Source organism: Mesocricetus auratus, unplaced genomic scaffold (assembly GCF_017639785.1).
Source record: "Mesocricetus auratus isolate SY011 unplaced genomic scaffold, BCM_Maur_2.0 Super-Scaffold_100010, whole genome shotgun sequence".
Taxonomy (NCBI): Eukaryota; Metazoa; Chordata; class Mammalia; order Rodentia; family Cricetidae; genus Mesocricetus; species Mesocricetus auratus.
Genome location: NW_024429194.1, coordinates 66,067,819 through 66,085,220, shown reverse-complemented (window position 1 = coordinate 66,085,220; position 17,402 = coordinate 66,067,819). Strand labels below are relative to the sequence as shown.

Sequence of the window (17,402 nt, the reverse complement as noted above, 5' to 3'; positions counted from 1 at the left end):
TAAGATTGTGACAAGTGTCCAAGTCTCTAAGGGGTGGAGACAGAAGCTGCCTGACTAAGTGGAGGAAGGCTTCCTGGAGGGTGTCAGGGCGGGGTGGGGTGAGGCCCAGGAAGAACTAGGTTTGAATTATAGCTACTTCCTAGCTGTCTGACCTTGGGCAAACATGTGTTCATTCCAGCATCTATTCCATGCCAATCACGAGTACAGGATTCGGACGCGGCTTCTGACCTGAGAACTTGCAGCTCATCTGGGAAAGCACACACTCTGTCCCTGCTTCGGGACACGGGACAATGGATGTGGCAGTGGGGGTGGGCCAGCTGCCAGCTACCTTGTAATTGAGAGGACAGAGAGCTCAGGACTGGTTGCTAAGGAAGAAAGGGCAGCTGGGGCAGAGGCTGTGGGGGTGACACTAGGGAGATAAAGGTTGTAGGGACAGGCGGGGGGTGGGGCATGGGAAGGAGAGGAGCTTGTGGACACTCAACCATGGATGCCGGCAGCAGGCACAGGCAGCCAGGATGGCTCACAGATGTCATTGAGTGTCTAGTAAACAGGATCAAGGGATCTTTGCACACAAGGTCACTGGGTGTTGCTTGTCACCAGCTCCTGTTTGGTCATGGCTGTGGTGCATCCTGACTGGCATTCATGGCTCCCCTCTCTCCCTGGAGGTGAGTACACCCGACTGGTGGTGGAAACATAGGGTGACAGCAGCAGCCATCAAGGCACCCTCAGCTCACTGGGCCTCCAGTCTGGTCCACCCCACCCCAGGGCACACAATGGGTGAGGACACCAGGGATTAGGAAGAGCTCAGAGCTGACAAGAAGGGGCAGGACCTCTTCCTGCTTCCCTCTCCTCTGGCTAGGGTCTGCCAAGCTCCCGGCTACCATCCTGTCAGGCGGCTTCACAGGCCTGTGGCCTATGCTCCCCCGCATTGCTGGTACCGCCCTCTCCTGCTGCTCATCCTCTGAGTAAGAAGGAACTCACTTCTTCCTACAACAGTTGCTAGAGCCGTCTCCTTCCCTACCCCCAGCCCCCTACTCTTCCCCCCCCTTTTATTTTCGAGACAGGGTTTCTCTGTGTAACAGTCCTGGCTGTCCTGGAACTCACTCTGTAGACCAGGCTGGCCTCAAACTCGCTGAGATCCACCTGCCTCTGCCTTCTGAGTGCTGGGAATAAAGGTGTGCGCCACCACTGCCCAGCCCCTTTTTTACATCCAGTCCTTGTCACATGCAAGCAACTGACCCTTCCCCAAACCAACAAGGACCAAATCCACTCCCATACTCCCCCTCTAGCCCAAGCTCCAAGAATCAGCCTTTTCTGGAATCAGTTTCAGTAGTTCTTCAAGGAGGAGGCAGGCTAGATGGGTAAGATCGAGGATGGGCCTGAGGAAACAAATGCTGGCCTTTTACTCATTTGGTCCCTTCACAAACATTTAGTGAGCAGCTATAGCGTGCCAGACAGTGTGAGAATTGCTGGGGGTGCAACTGGGACCAAATGATAAATAGTCCCCAGATTCCTGAAGTTCACCATCGGAGGACCAGCCAACGCAGATCCCTGAAGTTCACCGTCGGAGGACCAGCCAATGCAGATTCCAGAAGTTCACCGTCGGAGGACCAGCCAACGCAGATCCCTGAAGTTCACCGTCGGAGGACCAGCCAACGCAGCAGCCGCTCAGAGTGAGAAATACAGACTCAACAGTCAGGAAGTGGGGCCGAGGGTCTCCCCAGGGAGAATACGCTTTCTCATCTGGAATGTCCAGCAGTGTTTTTCAAACTGAATGACAATTGGGAGTGGCTCATAACATCAATTTCGTCTTGATATGAGTTGCTTTTGGGGAAACTAGAATTCAAAACATCACAGGATGTTAGTTTCATCTGTCTTTTCTAAGCATCCATCCCTCACCTCACCATTTGAGAAATAATATTCATGGGTTAGAATATTAAATGTACTTCTTAGCACAGGTTTCAACCGGAAGGGTTTGAAGGCAGGGCCTAACTGTGAGACAATGATGACAACACATGGTCCCTGAACACACACAGGGATTCAGAAATGAAGAGGAGAGGGGACGCCAAATCCAAGGCTCTGTGTACGGTTAGGTGAAAGCCCAGCTTCTGTGCCTTAGCACATGCCCCCCGCCCACATCCCACCACCACCCCGCCCCCTTCCACAATGGGCAGGATAGAGGCCACAGGACTCTTTGTCACCCCTGGGCCTGCATCCTTTCCACCGTATACTGGGCGCTGAGTCAGAGCCACAGTGGGAGCAGGGAAAGCAGCCAGGGGTGAGAACTCATGGCTGCCCTCCCTCCTCACCAGGCTTGGGACCTGTGCCGCTGTCATAAACTCTGCTGTGGAAAATGGTGCCACTGAGATGCCTGGATGAAACTCATTCAAGGACTTAGGATGTAGCACAGATGTTCCCAAGCCTTCAAGGAGATAAGGAACTGCTCAGATGAAGTTTGATATATGTCAAATATTGCTTGGAATGCCTTTTGTGTTTTTGAGACAGGGTCTCACTCTATGTGGAGTTTGAATAAGAGTGGGCCCCATATGCTTACACATTTGAACGCTTCACCATCAGAGAGCTCTCTGACATGATTAGAAGGATCACAAGTGTAGCTTTGTTGGAGTAGGTGTGGCCCCTTTTGGAGGAAGTGTGTCACTGGGGATGGGCTTTGGGGTTCAAAAAGCCCATGCTGGGCCCGGTCTCTCTTTCCGCAGCCTGGGGATCAGTACATAGCTCTCAGTTACTGCTCTAGAGCAATACATGCCACCATGTTCCCTGCCATGATGAAAACATAAGCCAGCCCCCAGGCAAACGCTTTCCTTTTTGAGTTATGTTGGTCATGGTGTCTTTCACAATAGAACAATGACTAAGACACTGTAGCCCTGGCTGGCCTGAAACTCACTCTGTAGACCAGGCTAGCCTTGAACTCACAGAGATCCACCTGCTTCTGTTCCCCAAGTGCTGGGATTAAAAGTGTGCACCAGCAGGGCACGTAGAAGTGTACCAGCTCCCTTTCAAGCTACTAGCAAAGGACACACAATAATTATGTAATAATTATTATATGACAATATAATAATCAGGGCCTCTAACTCTCTTTTTCATCTTGATTTCTTTCTTTCTTTTTTTTTTTTTTTTTTTTTGGTTTTTCGAGATAGGGCTTCTATTTATTTTTTTAGACAGGATGTCATGACATAACTCTGGCTGGCCCAGAACTCAATTTGTAGACCAGGCTGGCCTCCAACTCAGAGATCCTCCTGACTACGCTTCCCAAGTGCTAAGATTAAAGGCATGTGGCAGTAAGCCAGGGAATAAATCTTTAAAAAAAAAAAAAAAAGGCCCCCTGGATGACTGGAGAGATGGCTCAGAGCACTGGCTGCTTTTCCAGAGGACCTGAATAGGATTCCCAGCACCCACATGGCAGCTCACAGCTCCAGGAGATCCAATGCTTTCTTATGACTTTCTCAAGCACATACACACATGCGGGCAAAACACTCACACACACATAATATAAAATAAAATAAATCTTAAAAAAAAAACAAAAGGCTCCTTGAAGCCTGACTACTGGGGTTCCTATTCTGTCTTTCCACTTTCTAGTTTTATGACCTCAGGAAAGCCACCTAAGTTCTTTCTGCCTCATTGTCCTGTCTTTAAAAGGTGGAGGTAACTTTTGGCTCATAAGGTGTCTGTGAGGATGAGAGTGTCTTAATCAGTGCTCTATTGCTGTGAAGAGGCATCATGAAAACAACAACTCTTATAACTGGGGCTGGCTTTACAGTTTCAGAGGTTTAGTCCATTATCACGGCAGGAAACATGGTGGCAGACCATGGTGCTGGAGAGGTGCAGAGAGTTCTATATCTGGATCAGCAGGCAGCAGGAAGAGAGAGTGACTCTGGGCTGGGCTTGAGTTTTGAAACCTCAAAGCCTACCCCCCAGTGACACATGCCCTCAGACAAGGCCACACCTAATTATGCCACTCCCTATGGGCCTGTGGGAACCATTTTCATTCAGACTACCAAGGATAGCTAATACTTTCAAGAGTTTCTAGAACAGTGCATGACAGTGTGAGAATTAAACATATGCAACACAGTGGGTGCCGTGCTCTATCAATCCTATGATGTGTCTTTCGTGCTCATTATAATGTTCCTCACAATTGTGGCGTGTGATGACATCTGGGAGCAGCTGTCATCGCCTGTGCAAACACAAGCTTGGCCTGGTAAGTTTCCAAGAGCCTTCTCTTCACTAAGTAGCTTAATTACCACTTAAAATGCCTTCACACTGGGTTAGCAGGTTCATGCTTGTAATCCTAGTACTCAAGTGGCTGAGACAGGAGGATCATAAGTTTGAGGTCAGCCTGAGCTCCGTAGTGAAACTCTGTCTCGAATGATGAAGTAAATCTTCAAAATGTTATAGTACAAACTTTCGGATTACACCTGAGCCCGTTCCAGAGGAGGGAATTCGTGCTTGGCTAGTGAGGCCATAGGCTCTGGTGGTGGAGACCTACTGAGACAGCTGTCTTGCTAAATGGATATGGTGTGTTCAACTGCATTCTAAATCCTTCTGCTTATGGCCGTGGCTCCTCAGTCAAAGAAGTTTCTTTATGTAGTGGGCAGCAGTTAAGGCAGAGACATGTAACTCACCCAAATGCGGAAAAGAAGCAACTGTGGCGTGCTGGGTCCTAAGTGGATCATCGGATCTATAGCATTCCCCTCAAGGCTCAGGCAACATCCAGAGGATGGGAAGGAATTCTGTGAAACACCGTCTCCTGGATGGGACATGGCTGCTGCCCCTCACCCATCAACCCACCCCACCCCCGCCCCGTGGATCACAGCAGGGGAGGTTACCTGCAGAAAACCTGAACAAGACATTATCCATTAAGAATTAGGGTAGAACTCATGAGACCACATCCCAAAGAGCCATGGGTAGTCAATGGTTGCTGGGGGAGAGGAAGTCATATTCCTCAAGTATAGCCCAAATTTGATAGGCTGCCCATGTTCAAGTGAATGATCTGACACCCATGCTCACACAACCTTAAAGGCAATGGGTCACAAAAAAGAACTCACTAAACCAGGGGGTGGGCTAGGGAAAGAAGGGTTGGGTAACTGAGGGAGGCATAATTGAGGATAATTGTGAATGAATGAATGAACAAATAAATTTACACAGCGGTTGACCATTAAACAAAGTTAGTGAGTACACAGAAGATGCAGAAACAGATGAGCAAGAACTTGGTCTTAGTGATTCAAGAAGCACAATTCCCTGTTTTCTTGCAAAACAACAGCCAAGTGTTTGTGGCTCCGAAAGGAGGAGTCCACCAGGAGATGAAGCTGTGTCTGTGTTGTGCAGTTTGTTACTGAGGAAAGAACAAAAGCATCGCAGCTCGCACTCAAGGTGAGCCAACCCCTGAAGCAGCGCTCACAGCCCTGTCTGAGGGCTGCAAAGAATACTGAAGGGAGCAGCAGTTGGGTAGACCATACCTCAGGCTGGCAAGACAGCTCAGGGGTTAAGGCGCTCACTGCCCACCTGAAGAAAGTTTGGTCCCCAGCGCCCACAGGTTGGGAGAGACCCAGCGCCCACAGGCTATCCTCTGACCTCCATATGCACACCATAGCACACGTGCAACCCCAGACACGCTCAGTAAGTCTTAAATTCTTTTAAGGAGATGGTCTGACACATCCCTGCTGCTGGCAGCATAGAAGCTACCGTGTGTGTTTGGGGGCAGGGGTGGGTGGGCTGGGCAGGAGGATCGGACTCTGTGGCCAGCCTTGGATACATAAGTGAGGCCTCAAAAGCAGGAAGCAGATGCGGAGAGGATGAAAAGGAAGAAGAGAGCGCCTTCTCCCAGCCAAAGGAACGCTGAACGTGAACGAGAAGACGTCTCGGGACTCCTTTGCTACGCACAGTGACTCTGGCTTGAAGAATCAATTTCTAAGGGAAGATAAAAGGTTCTTTCAGTAAGTGAGAAAGGTGCTGGCTGGCGAGAAAGCATTTTTAGCTCTGTGGATTTAAGGGCCATCTTTTTCATTGTTGTGTTGACCAGAAATCTTTTCGAAGCACGCACTTCAAGGTACATTCTCGCTCATCCAAGACAGAGCATTGCCCAAACTCTACTTAGCAGTGAATCACAGAGAGCATCAAGCTCCTTAGACCTCCCAGTTCAATGGGTGGTGTTGTAATTTTAAGACAGCTGCTCGAAAGCTGGGCATTGGTGGCGCACGCCTTTAATCCCAGCACCTGGGAGGCAGAGGCAGGCAGATCTCTGTGAGTTTGAGGCCAGCCTGGTCTACAGAGTGAGTTCCAGGACAGAGAAAGATGCCATGCGACAGAGTTCAATGTTTATTATTATTATTATTATTATTATTATTATTATTATTATTGAGAAAGGAAAGGGGAGGGAGGAGACTGGCATCCAGGGACAGGAGCAGTGGGAGAGAGGAGAAAGGAAAGAGAGGTAGAGAGGGAGAAGAAGAGAGAGGGAGAGGTTTTCAAGGTTTTTTGGTTTTGGTTTTGGTTTTTTGTTTGTTTGTTTCTGATTTTTTTTTTGAGAGTGTTTCCCTTCATAATCCTGGACCTTGCTCTGTAAACCAGGATGGCCTCAAACTCACAGAGATCCACCTGCATCTGCTCCCAAGTGCTGGGATTAAAAGTGAGTGTCACCACCAATCCAGCCTGGCTTGGGTTTTTTGTTTGTTTGTTTTTCAAGATAGGGTTTCTCTGTGTAACAGCCCTGGCTATCCTGGAAGTTGCTTTGTAGACCAGGCTGGCCTTGAACTCACAGAGTGAGTTTGCCTGCCTCTGCCTCCTGGGAGCTTGAACTAAAGGCATGCACCACTATACTCAGCCCTGTATTTTAATTTTTTTGTTTGTTTGGGTTGTTTGCTTGCTTGCTTGTTTGTTTCTGGTTTATCAAGATAAGGTTTCTCTATGTAACAGCCCTGGATGTCCTGGAACTCACTCTGTAGACTAGTCTGGCCTCGAACTCACAAATATCCTCCTGCCAAGTGCTGGGATTAAAGGCATGTGATACCACCTCCTGACTTCTATATTTTAATTTTTAAAAATTGCAAAAACACACTACAAGAGCTAGTTTCAGGACAGCCTCCAAAGCCACAGAGAAACCCTGTCTCTGAAAACCAAGAAAAACAAAAAACAAAAAATTGCAAAAGTACCAAAGCCACAGAGAAACCCTGTCTCGAAAAACCAAAAAAAAAAAATTTTTGCAAAAGTAAATGTAAAATTTAAAAAGAAAGAACAAAGCCCAGCTTTGAACTTGTCTTTAGCCCAAGCTGGTCTTGAAATCCTACCTCAGCCTTCCAAGTGCTGGGATTACAGATCGTGCTACCACGTACAGTTAAACAGCACATTTTGTTCTTTTTTTATTATGTGTGTACATGGTATGTGGTTTTGTGTGTGTGTGTGTATGCACATGCAGCCATGTGTGAGACCGACACTGGATACCTTCTTGATCTCTCTCCACTTTCTTTATTAGGTAAGGTTTTTCCCTGAACCTAGCGCTCACCAGTTTAGCTAGTCAGCTTGGCCCGAGGAGCCCTTTCTGTTTCCCAGTACTGGGATTACAAGCAGGCTACCATGCTCTTCCAGTTGTAATGAGAATACTGAGGATTCAAACGTGCATGAGGAGCATTTGCCACTGAGACCTTACCCACTGAGTCATCTACTCATCTCCCAGACAGCAATCTCCTAAATATCAAACATTCTAACATGATATAATTTACAGGTATTCAAAAAATGATACATGTGAAAAATGATGGTTGGTAAATATTAAAGTCTTTGTTTTTAATAATTACACCATTATGTTTCTATAAGCACAGAAAACTGAATATGCACAGTAAAAACACTGCAATTTACAACACAACAATCTCAACTCTCACCAAGATGTTAAAAGCAAGGTTTTGCTGGTCTTAGGAGGTGTCACATGTGTGCCCACAAAATGCATGAGCTATATCCAATAACCAAGGCTGCACAGCATGTCACAATAGAGCCGCTGAAAACACTTACACTCCATTTGACCTTTGATTTTTAATTAAGTTTTCGGTTGTTGCACATTCAGAAACCTTTTACTATGGTTGAATTTGTCATGATCCCCTCATTCAGCTCTGTGGCCCACAATTTGGGAAGTTGGAAGGGACAGGGAGAAACAAAAACAAAAGAAACAAAAACAAAAACAAGCTGTGGCCTCAGGGAGTGCTGCTGTACCCAAAGCTCGCAGGAGGCTGGGCCTGGGATAAGAACGCTTTGCTGGCAGGACAGAAGGCCAGTGCAATGCCAGGGCATGAGCCAAGCCCTGCCCCCCTGCCTGGCTTGAGGCCAGACCAGAATATTCTGACAGCTCCTGGAAGTCACAACCCCACAGGTACCATGATCCCGTCTGCGGTGTTTTGCTGTTGTTTTGTTGTTTCAGCGCAGGGAACAGAACCCAGGGCTTCATGTGTGCCAGGCAGCTTGAGACACACACCTCGCCCTGTGGAAATATGAATGTGTAGCAAAAACCGCCCAAATTTGTGGCGAGGTTTTGTGGTGACGTGATAAATATCTATTCCGGGTCTATGGTGACACTAGCTGGCCATAGGCAGTGCTATCTAGGCTCAGAACCAAGTAACGATGCTCTCATGATCACAAGTAAGGTATAGACCAGAAAGGGTGTGCGTGTGGCTCACTGAAGGTCACACAGGCAATGGTCAAGGGTGGGTTTGGAGACACTGTGGAAGCTTCAGCTCATATAAGGCCTAGGGTTTTTCAGGGACAACTGAGATAGACAGGGACTGAGGTATAGAGGGAGTTAGTACATAAATATAGTACATATCATCGAAAAGCAGTCAAGATACATTCCCTGGGTGGGGGCCTCCAGCCTTTTTATGTACCAAGTCTGGGTATGCTATAGTTGAAGGAGAAAACTGAACCACAGGTACCCTTCTCAAAACAGGGCTCTGACTTTCTCTGGAGAGCCTGAATCGGAGGGCAGGGACCCTGAGAAGGGAACATCTGGGACAAGACACCTTGTGCAAGCACTACCTGAGGCCCAAACCCTCTGAGGATCCCTACTGTTCTGGAGCTTGCCTGTATTAAGGCCATTTGTGGTGTCTTCCTCCTCGTTCTCATTTCCCTCCCTAACAGCAGGGGTTACAAGGTTTGTGTGTGTGTGTGTGTGAGAGAGAGAGAGAGAGAGAGAGAGAGAGAGAGAGAGAGAGAGAGAGGTGGATGCCTGTTCCACCTTGCTACATTCTGGAAACAAACACATGGAGGAAATATCATTGCCACCATTGTCCAGGTAAGGAGAGGCTCAGCAGGCCTCAGCAGAGGAGGGTGTCATGGGTACCACTCCACACTAGGTGCTAGTCCCATATCAGTCGTCAGCCCTCTGGGACAGCTTGGATAAGTAGCCGGCCCTCCCTTGACCTGTTTCCCCCTTTAACCATAGCATAAGTGTCTCCACTCTACGCTCGTCAGTCCCTCCAAATGTCTGCTTCTAGGTCTGTTGCTGGCCGTGAGGACTCGAAGCCATTATCTGGACGTGCTGAGCCCACCCACCTTTGGATCTCCGAAGAAGAAAGAGGCATGGGGTAGCCCATCTTCTAGGCCTCAGCAGCCACAGCAGCTGCGACAACAGGGTGGCCTCACTTGAACACTGACCAAGTTGAGGGCACTAAGCCTAGAGAGTCACTAGCAGGCACCATGGCTTCCTTGAGCCTATAAGGATGGCTGTGCTACAGAAATTCAAAGCCCTCGTTTTCCTAAGGTGACCCTAGGTGACTTCACCATGCAGGACCCCAGGATCCCAGGGCCACTGAGCCACCCTTAGCTCCAGGCAATGGGAGTTGCTCTCTCACTGGGGCTCCTGGGTGAAGGTGAAGCTAATGACTTATGGGTGATTAACTGCAGGAAAGCAAGCCCAAGAATTTTTGCCTTGGAATTTGTCACAGGTCATCCAGTTGTTTTCCATCCCCTTCCAGAAGGAAGACATCCAGTCAGTGGAGAGGTAGCTCTAACAGTTCCTCATAGTCGGTTTGGGATGAGGCATTGCCCCTTCCTTGACCAACCTCCTAGTCAATGAGAAGGTCAGTGGGCACAGTCTGCTCTGTCGGAACTGGTGCTGCTGGTAGTGGTCACTGTGGGTGCTGGGGAGGCCCTGGGGCAGCTCCCTGGGGTAACGGAGGGAACAAACACGGAAAACAGGGGACGTCAATCCTTATCTAGAGTTCATTAATGAGGAGAACATTAGTCAGCTGTGAAAGCCAAGATGGTATGATAGGCCACTGGGTGGGCAGGGGCAGGGTGGGGGCAAGGCCACCATGGGAGAGCATGGCATTGGCAGACACACCTCCTCTACCTCACGTGCCCAAGTCCAGGACAGAAAAGCCCTATAAGTGCCCAAGACCCAGCCTCCGCAGAGGGCCAGAGAAAGAGAGAGGGGGCTAGGAAAAGCCACCCCGGTGGCCCAGACCCCAGGCCAGGGTTCAGAAGGCTGAGCGGCATGTGGGAACTCCGATCCATAGCCTTCTCCCGGGCCGTGTTGGCTGAATTCCTGGCCACTCTCCTTTTCGTTTTCTTTGGTCTTGGCTCAGCCCTCCAGTGGGCCAGCTCCCCACCCTCTGTGCTCCAGATCGCCGTGGCCTTTGGCCTGGGCATTGGCACCCTGGTTCAGGCTCTGGGCCATGTCAGCGGGGCCCACATCAACCCTGCTGTGACTGTGGCCTGCTTAGTGGGCTGTCATGTCTCCTTCCTCCGGGCTGCCTTCTATGTGGCTGCGCAGCTGCTGGGGGCTGTGGCCGGGGCAGCCATACTCCATGAGATTACTCCAATAGAAATCCGCGGGGACCTGGCTGTCAATGCCGTGAGTAGCCAAAGGGAGCTTTGTCCTTTCTAGGGGGGCAGACGGTGAGAACCCTTGTGCGGGATAAGATGTGTGGGACACGCTGAGTGGGGACACAGAGAGCCTAAGGCTAGGAATTCGGTCAACTGCCCCAGGAGAGCTGGGGAGACAGCCACCAAGTCACCAGGAAGAGAATCCTGGGGGCCACCTGTGGGGCTTTCCACCCAGTACCACCAAGGGAGAGCAGGCTTGGGTTTCTGCTGGACTCCAGAGGAGAGCTCCAGTAGAGCACAGCTAGACACAGCACCCCAGTACAGACGAACGGGCCTTTGGGGCCTTGGGAATTTTGGGGTGCGGTTGCAAAGATCTAGAAAGGGAAGGGATACAATATCTCCACAGCGCTGATGGCATGAGGACGACAGTGTTCCTCATGAGCCAAACACTGACAACTCTGGAAGGGAGGGGCATGCTTGGGGAGGGGGTGGGCTAAACCCTCAAAACCTGTAATCTCTCTCTCAACAAATTGTCGTAAATACCATCTGGTTTTTGTCTCACAAACTAAGAAACAGATTTGGGAAGGGAAGCAGTAGATGGCATGTTCTAGAGTTTGTTCGTGCCAGAACTACCAGAAGCCTGCAGGGTAATTTGAGGGCAGCCATGATCCCTCTCCTCTCCAATCTGTGCAGGCCTAGGAATCTAGGGATTCCTTCAGCACTCTGGTCCCCTACCCCAAACCAGGAAAGCAAGATCCTGTCCTGCCTCCTTCCTCCTCAAGCTCTGCTTACTCAGTCCCTTGGCCCTGCACACTCTCCTCATCTGAAGAGATGGCTTTCCTCATGAGAGGGACAGAGGTCCGCCAGTTAGGGAACACTCTCCTTCAAAATGGATAATGCTGTGAGGCTGGGCACCTAGCGCCCAAAAGGCAAAGGGGCTGAGATGAGGGATGGAGTGTGGCTATTTCCATTCAAAATTAAATGAGTTTGTTTGGCAACAGGGAGACATCTAGCTAGAGTCTAAGGAGGCTTTCCTGAGAGAATACCTCAGACTTTCTTTCTCCAGCAAGAAGGCACTGGGAAAGCTAAGGCCCTGGGGAGTGGTCAGTCCTTGTCCTCCAACGTTTCCCAGCCTGCCCAGCAGTCACCATCAAAGGCTGTTCATCTGCACTGAGCCATCTTGGGTGGCAGAGGGAACCCTGCCGGTCTAGAATAAGGCAGCATAGTGGCCCGTTTGCCCTGAGGCTAGTGAGAGAGGGACCAGTGACCACCCAAGCTGCTCAGTGTTCTCTAAGGATGCCACCAAGAGTCAGCTTGGGCCCCAGGAAGTTGCCACTGAGGCAGATCTGCCGTATGCCAGGCCAAAACCTATCTTATCTGTGGTACAGCCCTGTAAATTCAGTTCTAAGGCCTCTCCCCCCCCACCCTATAGCTGTAACCCAGTATTCAGTGGGCCCAAATCATGGAGGCAGTTAACAATGTCTTCTAGAAACAGCCCTGGCTATGTGACATCAGACCCATATCTCGACCCTCTCCCTCGAACAGCCACTGCCAACAAGAGTGGGATTGGAGGCTCTCCTTTGTCATCCCGACCTTCCAGGATTGGTTTTTAGTAGCCACTGAGACCAAAACAAAGAGTCCCCAGCAAACCAGAAGCCTCCAAAGCGGCAGTCCTAAGTCCTCTTTCCTGTCTCTAACAGGTTGTAGCATAGTAGAGGTTGAGGCTGGACCCTAGAAAGACCTTGAGGTGCCAGGTAGGAACTCAGGACCTAGAGAAGGAGTGTGGAAGTTATGAATTGTCACTGGCCCACCCTGTGCAGTGCTCAGCCCCAGAGGGCAGGGCGTGGGGTACAGGATGACAAAACTCAGGGAGAAATTCAGCACTGGGTGCGGCCAGGTTATGAAAGGGCCTCTTAGCTCAGCCCCAAGTCCTCTTCCTGCCCACAGCAGGGGCTGCAGTGACCAAGGGCACCCCGTGTGGTTATGGAGGCTTTACCTTCAGCGTTCTAACCCCTCTCCCCAGCCTTCACAGGGTGTGCAGGGAGCAGTTCTGGGGACAGAAAGTCTGCATGCAACGGGAGAGGGGAAGGCAGAGGTGACCCCCCCCAGACTATAAGTTCCTTGACCGTGGGACCGCAGGAAGATTGATCCCCTCAGCGTCTCCTTGCATCTGTGTGACCGAGATAAAGTTCTGTTCCCAGTCCTAACACTTCCTGCTGCAATCAGAGACCTCAGCCTACTCACCTGTTAGGTTCTGGGATCCACTCCCACCCTCAGGCTGCCGGGGCCCATGCCCTGCCTTGGGGAAAGGGCAGTTTTCTGGCTCTCAGCCTAGATGCCCCCCGAGGAGCCCTAAGCAAGGGGACAGGCAATGTGACCGACCTCCACTCACCCCCTCTCTTCCCCCCAGCTCCACAACAACGCAACAGCGGGCCAGGCTGTGACTGTGGAGCTCTTCCTGACCCTGCAGCTGGTGCTCTGCATCTTTGCCTCCACTGATGAACGCCGCAGTGACAACCTGGGCAGCCCTGCTCTCTCCATCGGTTTCTCTGTTACCCTAGGCCACCTCCTTGGGGTAAGTCATGGCCACAGGTTCCAGCCACCCAAAGGAAACAAAACACACATGTCCCCGGAAGAAACATCCACATGGGACACTGTAGGGATAGACACATACAACTCCCCAAGGACGGTCACACAGTATGCCCAAGGAAGACACAATATGAAACTCACACACACCCCTAGAGGGCAGATAGCCACCCGTAGGTTTCTTGGTTTTTGTTTGATTGATTTTGGTTTTTGGGATTTGTTTTTGTTTGTTTGTTTTTGAGATTGGGTCTCACTATGTAGCCTTGGCTGACCTGAAACTTGGTATCCTTATATTCATGAAGATCTTGTCTGCCTCTGCCTCCCAAGTGCTGGGACAAAAGGTTCACTTTCAGCTGAGTCCAAGCTTCTCAACCACTGGGAGTGTGGTGAGGATGCCCCAGCCCTGCTCTCACTCCCTGCCTCTCCACCCCCACTTCCTACTACAGATCTACTTCACCGGCTGCTCCATGAATCCCGCACGTTCCCTGGCTCCAGCAGTCATCACTGGCAAGTTTGATGACCATTGGGTAATGGCCAAACCTGTCTTCCCCATTCCTAGACATCATCCCAGAGAGACATTAGGGAGCTACAATGTATCTGTGTGTAGTGTGTGGGGGGATCGAGGGGTGAACTTCTCAACCCCTCTCCACTTGTCCTGAGGTTCTGGGAAACCTTTGTTCCACCCTCCAGAGCCTCCAACGATTCTGTCTTCCTCTGTCCCTTGCTATAAATCAAGGTAACAGTCAGTGTTTTACAGGCTTTCTTGGGGAAATTAAGCGAGCATATCTCCATAACACAGTGTGTGGCATTCAGAACTCAATAAATGATATTCAGGCTTAATAGTTAGTAGTGCTCGGTATGTGCTAGGCTCCATTTTCAGAGCTTTGCAAACCGTGCCGCCCATTTAATCGCCCCATGTCTAGGAAGTGAGCATTTTTGTAAGAAAAAGAAACAGGCTCTGTGCAAGTGAGTTGCCCAAGTTCACACAAGTGGTGGAGTCCGGACTCACAGACAGGCAGGCAGCCCTCTCCCCGTCCCCCCCCACGCTAACAAGCCGCCCTTGGCAGCTCATGCTGACCATGGCACCTGAGGGTCGGTTCCTACACAGCCGAGACAGCAGCATGTCCAGGGGGTTCCGCGGGCTGGGTGAGCCAGTGCCAGAACCTCTCCTCCCCCCACCCTCCAGGTCTTCTGGATCGGACCCCTGGTGGGCGCTATCATCGGCTCCCTCCTCTACAACTACCTGCTGTTCCCTTCAGCAAAGAGCCTGCAGGAGCGTCTGGCGGTGCTCAAGGGCCTGGAGCCCGACACCGACTGGGAGGAGCGCGAGGTCCGGCGGCGGCAGTCGGTGGAGCTCCACTCCCCGCAGAGCCTGCCGCGCGGGAGCAAGGCCTGAGAGCCCCGCACCGCCCCGCCCCGCCCCTCAGCTCTCCACCACAGCGCAGCCCGCCGACGGCTCGCCCTCTCCCTCCCCTTGGCCCGTTGTCCGCCCCCAGCGCAGAGTGGCTGCTCCAGCGCCCGCGAGCTCCGTGAACCTCAAGAAGGGCCTCGCCCGGGAGCCTGGCAGCACCCCAGGCCACAGCAACCATCCGGTTCGCCCTTTGCGGGGAACCAGGAACTTGGGGACCAAGCCGGTGGAGAGGGAAAGCAGGCCGGCGGCGGGAGGATGGAGAGCTCTGGAGAGCCCGCACCTGGTGCAGGGGGTGACGCATAGAGACCACCTTGGGGATGGGGTGGGTCTGTGGTTGGTATCTGGTTTTGTTTGGGTGTAAATCGTCCATTTCTGCATGCTTCTCTCCTCACGTGCAGGGTCTGCGTGTGCCTGAGTGTGACCCTGAATGTCCATGATGATACAGGGCCCAGGGACGCCTCCTCCTACACCTGCAATAAATCTACTTCCTCTGCTGTGAATGAATCCTCCTAGCAAGCCAGGCCGGGGAAGGGGGGGGGCTGGTTTCCAACCTCTTCCTCGACTCTCTGGGAAGTCCTGGACCAAAGACTTGCCAGGACTCATTGCTTGAAGGAACGTGTCAGCTAGAGAACAAGTCCCCTAGACATGACCTCTGAAGAAGGGAGGACTGTGTATCCAAGGACTTTTTTTTCTGCCCCGAGGGAGGGCTCTTCAGCGGGGAGAGGGGAGGCAAGCATATGAGTTTGTGCATGACTCCCTTCCCCAGGGAGCTCACATACACCCAAAGATTAGTCTTCCACTTGGGCAAAGAAAACAAAAGCTCTCTGTAGGGCCCCAGCTTTTGTCCTGGGAGAGGGGGGATTTGCAATTAGACACTGTTTGAAAGGAGATACTCGGTTTCGCAAGTGAGCCCCAGAGCCCAGCACACGGCACATGCCTATGGCTGGCAAGGTGCTCAGGCATGCAACCACAGGCTCCAAGCAACACCCCTCCATCACTTGCTGCCCCTCCTCCCCAGGAATCTCTGTTTCCTCTTTCCTTCCTCCCTGCCCTGGGATCCACCCTCTTCCAGCTCCCACTGCCTGACTGTGTGGGGACCTTGCAGTCTGCTGTTGCTCAGAATCAGAGAAAGGAAGTGACTTGACCACGCAGGAGGCGAGGCAGAATCTGTAAATGCTCAGTGCAGGGCAACGGTTCTCAAGTGAGATTAAACTGGGATTAAGTGAGACCATGACTATAAAGACTCTGTGGGAACTGTGGTTCTTTTCACCATCACACACATTTCCATTATTGCTGCCTTCTCCAGTAGGGGAAGGCAGACTTGCAACTGGTAGTTAAAGCAAACGAGAACCCTGGGGCCCCAAGGTCCAGGCAGAAGGAGCTGGGTTTGGCGCTGCCCCCTCCTGGTCCAGGCTCTAAACCTTTCCTTATTGGCTGCTAGCTGGCAGCCCTCCCTCAGCACCTTCTCTGTCTCTGCAGCCACTAACTAGTCTGAGGCTCACACCTTGAGCCCCTTCTCCAGCTTTCTGTCACCCCCGCACTCTCTAGGCTTCTGACTGCATCTGTCCCCCAACACCAGCCTCCCACTCTGTGACCAGATCTCTGTAACTGTGACCTTCCTGTCTCCCTGACCAAATTTCTCATTGGAGGCAAGAAGAGGCACGTTGGACATACCCACTGTGGAGAGGACCTCCCGTACTCCATCAGCTGGTGACAGTGGCTTGACCTTATGGCATCAGTGACCTCTGGGGCTGCCCCTCCGTCACTTCTCTGAAAGTTCAAAGCATCAAGGCATTACATCCCCACTCGACTTTACCCCCCCCAACAAACCCCTCTTGAAGGTCAAGAATGTCTCTGAACCACTTCCTGAGTCACAACCTCCCCAACACTGTGGCCAGAGGTCCAAGCAGGACTCTAAATGATGGGAGAATGGAGGAATAGGGGTGATGAGTTTCTCTGTGCCCCAGCACCAGGGCTGGCCACTTCCTATGTATTAACTCATCTGATGGAAACCTCCGGTCGGGTTCAGGAAAGGTCATAGCCCCCAGCCATGTAAGGCTTTACTATTTCCAAACAAATTCCTTAACGTTCCAACTTTATGAGATAGGCAGAACAGAAGCTTCTTTTCCCATTTGATCCTGAAACTGAGGCCCGAAGACACACAGCTAAAACACAGCAGAGTCAAGACTTGAACCCAGGCTGTCTTACACAAAGTCACATATCTTTCCACTGACACAAGCACTAGGTCCTTCCTGAGAGCCCCTAACAGAAACCAGAACACTCAGCTGGGCTGGTTCAGCCCAGTCCAAGTCCCTGTCATGTAGTGGACAGAGAGCCTTGAAGAGGGTGGTGACGGGTCAAGAGGAAATGGCACAAGGACTCATGGGTGGTTCCTGCCCTTGAAGATCACCCAGTGAAGACGGTGGAGATCAGACACACCCAAACTAGACAGACACGGGGCAGCATGGAGGCAGGTGGACAGACTTCCGGGTCCCCAAGCTAGGGACACACACAGCTCTGGGCTGGCAGGAGGAAGTGGCTGACTGCCTGTCCCGGTGGCATCCTTCCCCGTTCCCCACTTGTG

At 51.3% G+C, this 17,402-nt stretch overlaps 1 protein-coding gene and 1 long non-coding RNA gene across 2 annotated transcripts; one reads left to right on the top strand and one right to left on the bottom strand.

Moving 5' to 3' along the window:
* Positions 1–1,320: 1,320 nt before the first annotated feature.
* Positions 1,321–14,779, bottom strand: LOC121142875. Its single transcript, XR_005879989.1, has 2 exons — positions 14,651–14,779; positions 1,321–1,836 (listed from the first exon to the last, which is right to left on the bottom strand). It is a non-coding gene; the product is annotated as an uncharacterized LOC121142875 (long non-coding RNA).
* On the top strand, positions 10,365–15,313 carry Aqp2 (aquaporin 2). The gene is made up of 4 exons (XM_005067226.4): positions 10,365–10,849; positions 13,232–13,396; positions 13,854–13,934; positions 14,594–15,313. The coding sequence occupies exons 1-4, from the start codon at positions 10,490–10,492 to the stop codon at positions 14,801–14,803; spliced, it is 816 nt and encodes a 271-aa protein (XP_005067283.1). The 5' UTR covers positions 10,365–10,489; the 3' UTR covers positions 14,804–15,313.
* The last annotated feature ends 2,089 nt before the right edge of the window (positions 15,314–17,402 follow it).

Bases quoted from the DNA above. Each gene is read 5' to 3' on its own strand.
- Aqp2 (XM_005067226.4), top strand. From the start codon at position 10,490: ATGTGGGAACTCCGATCCATAGCCTTCTCCCGGGCCGTGTTGGCTGAA. The intron at 13,397-13,853 runs GTAAGTCATGGC...TTCCTACTACAG, and splicing joins CCCTAGGCCACCTCCTTGGG to ATCTACTTCACCGGCTGCTC. The intron at 13,935-14,593 runs GTAATGGCCAAA...CCCACCCTCCAG, and splicing joins GCAAGTTTGATGACCATTGG to GTCTTCTGGATCGGACCCCT.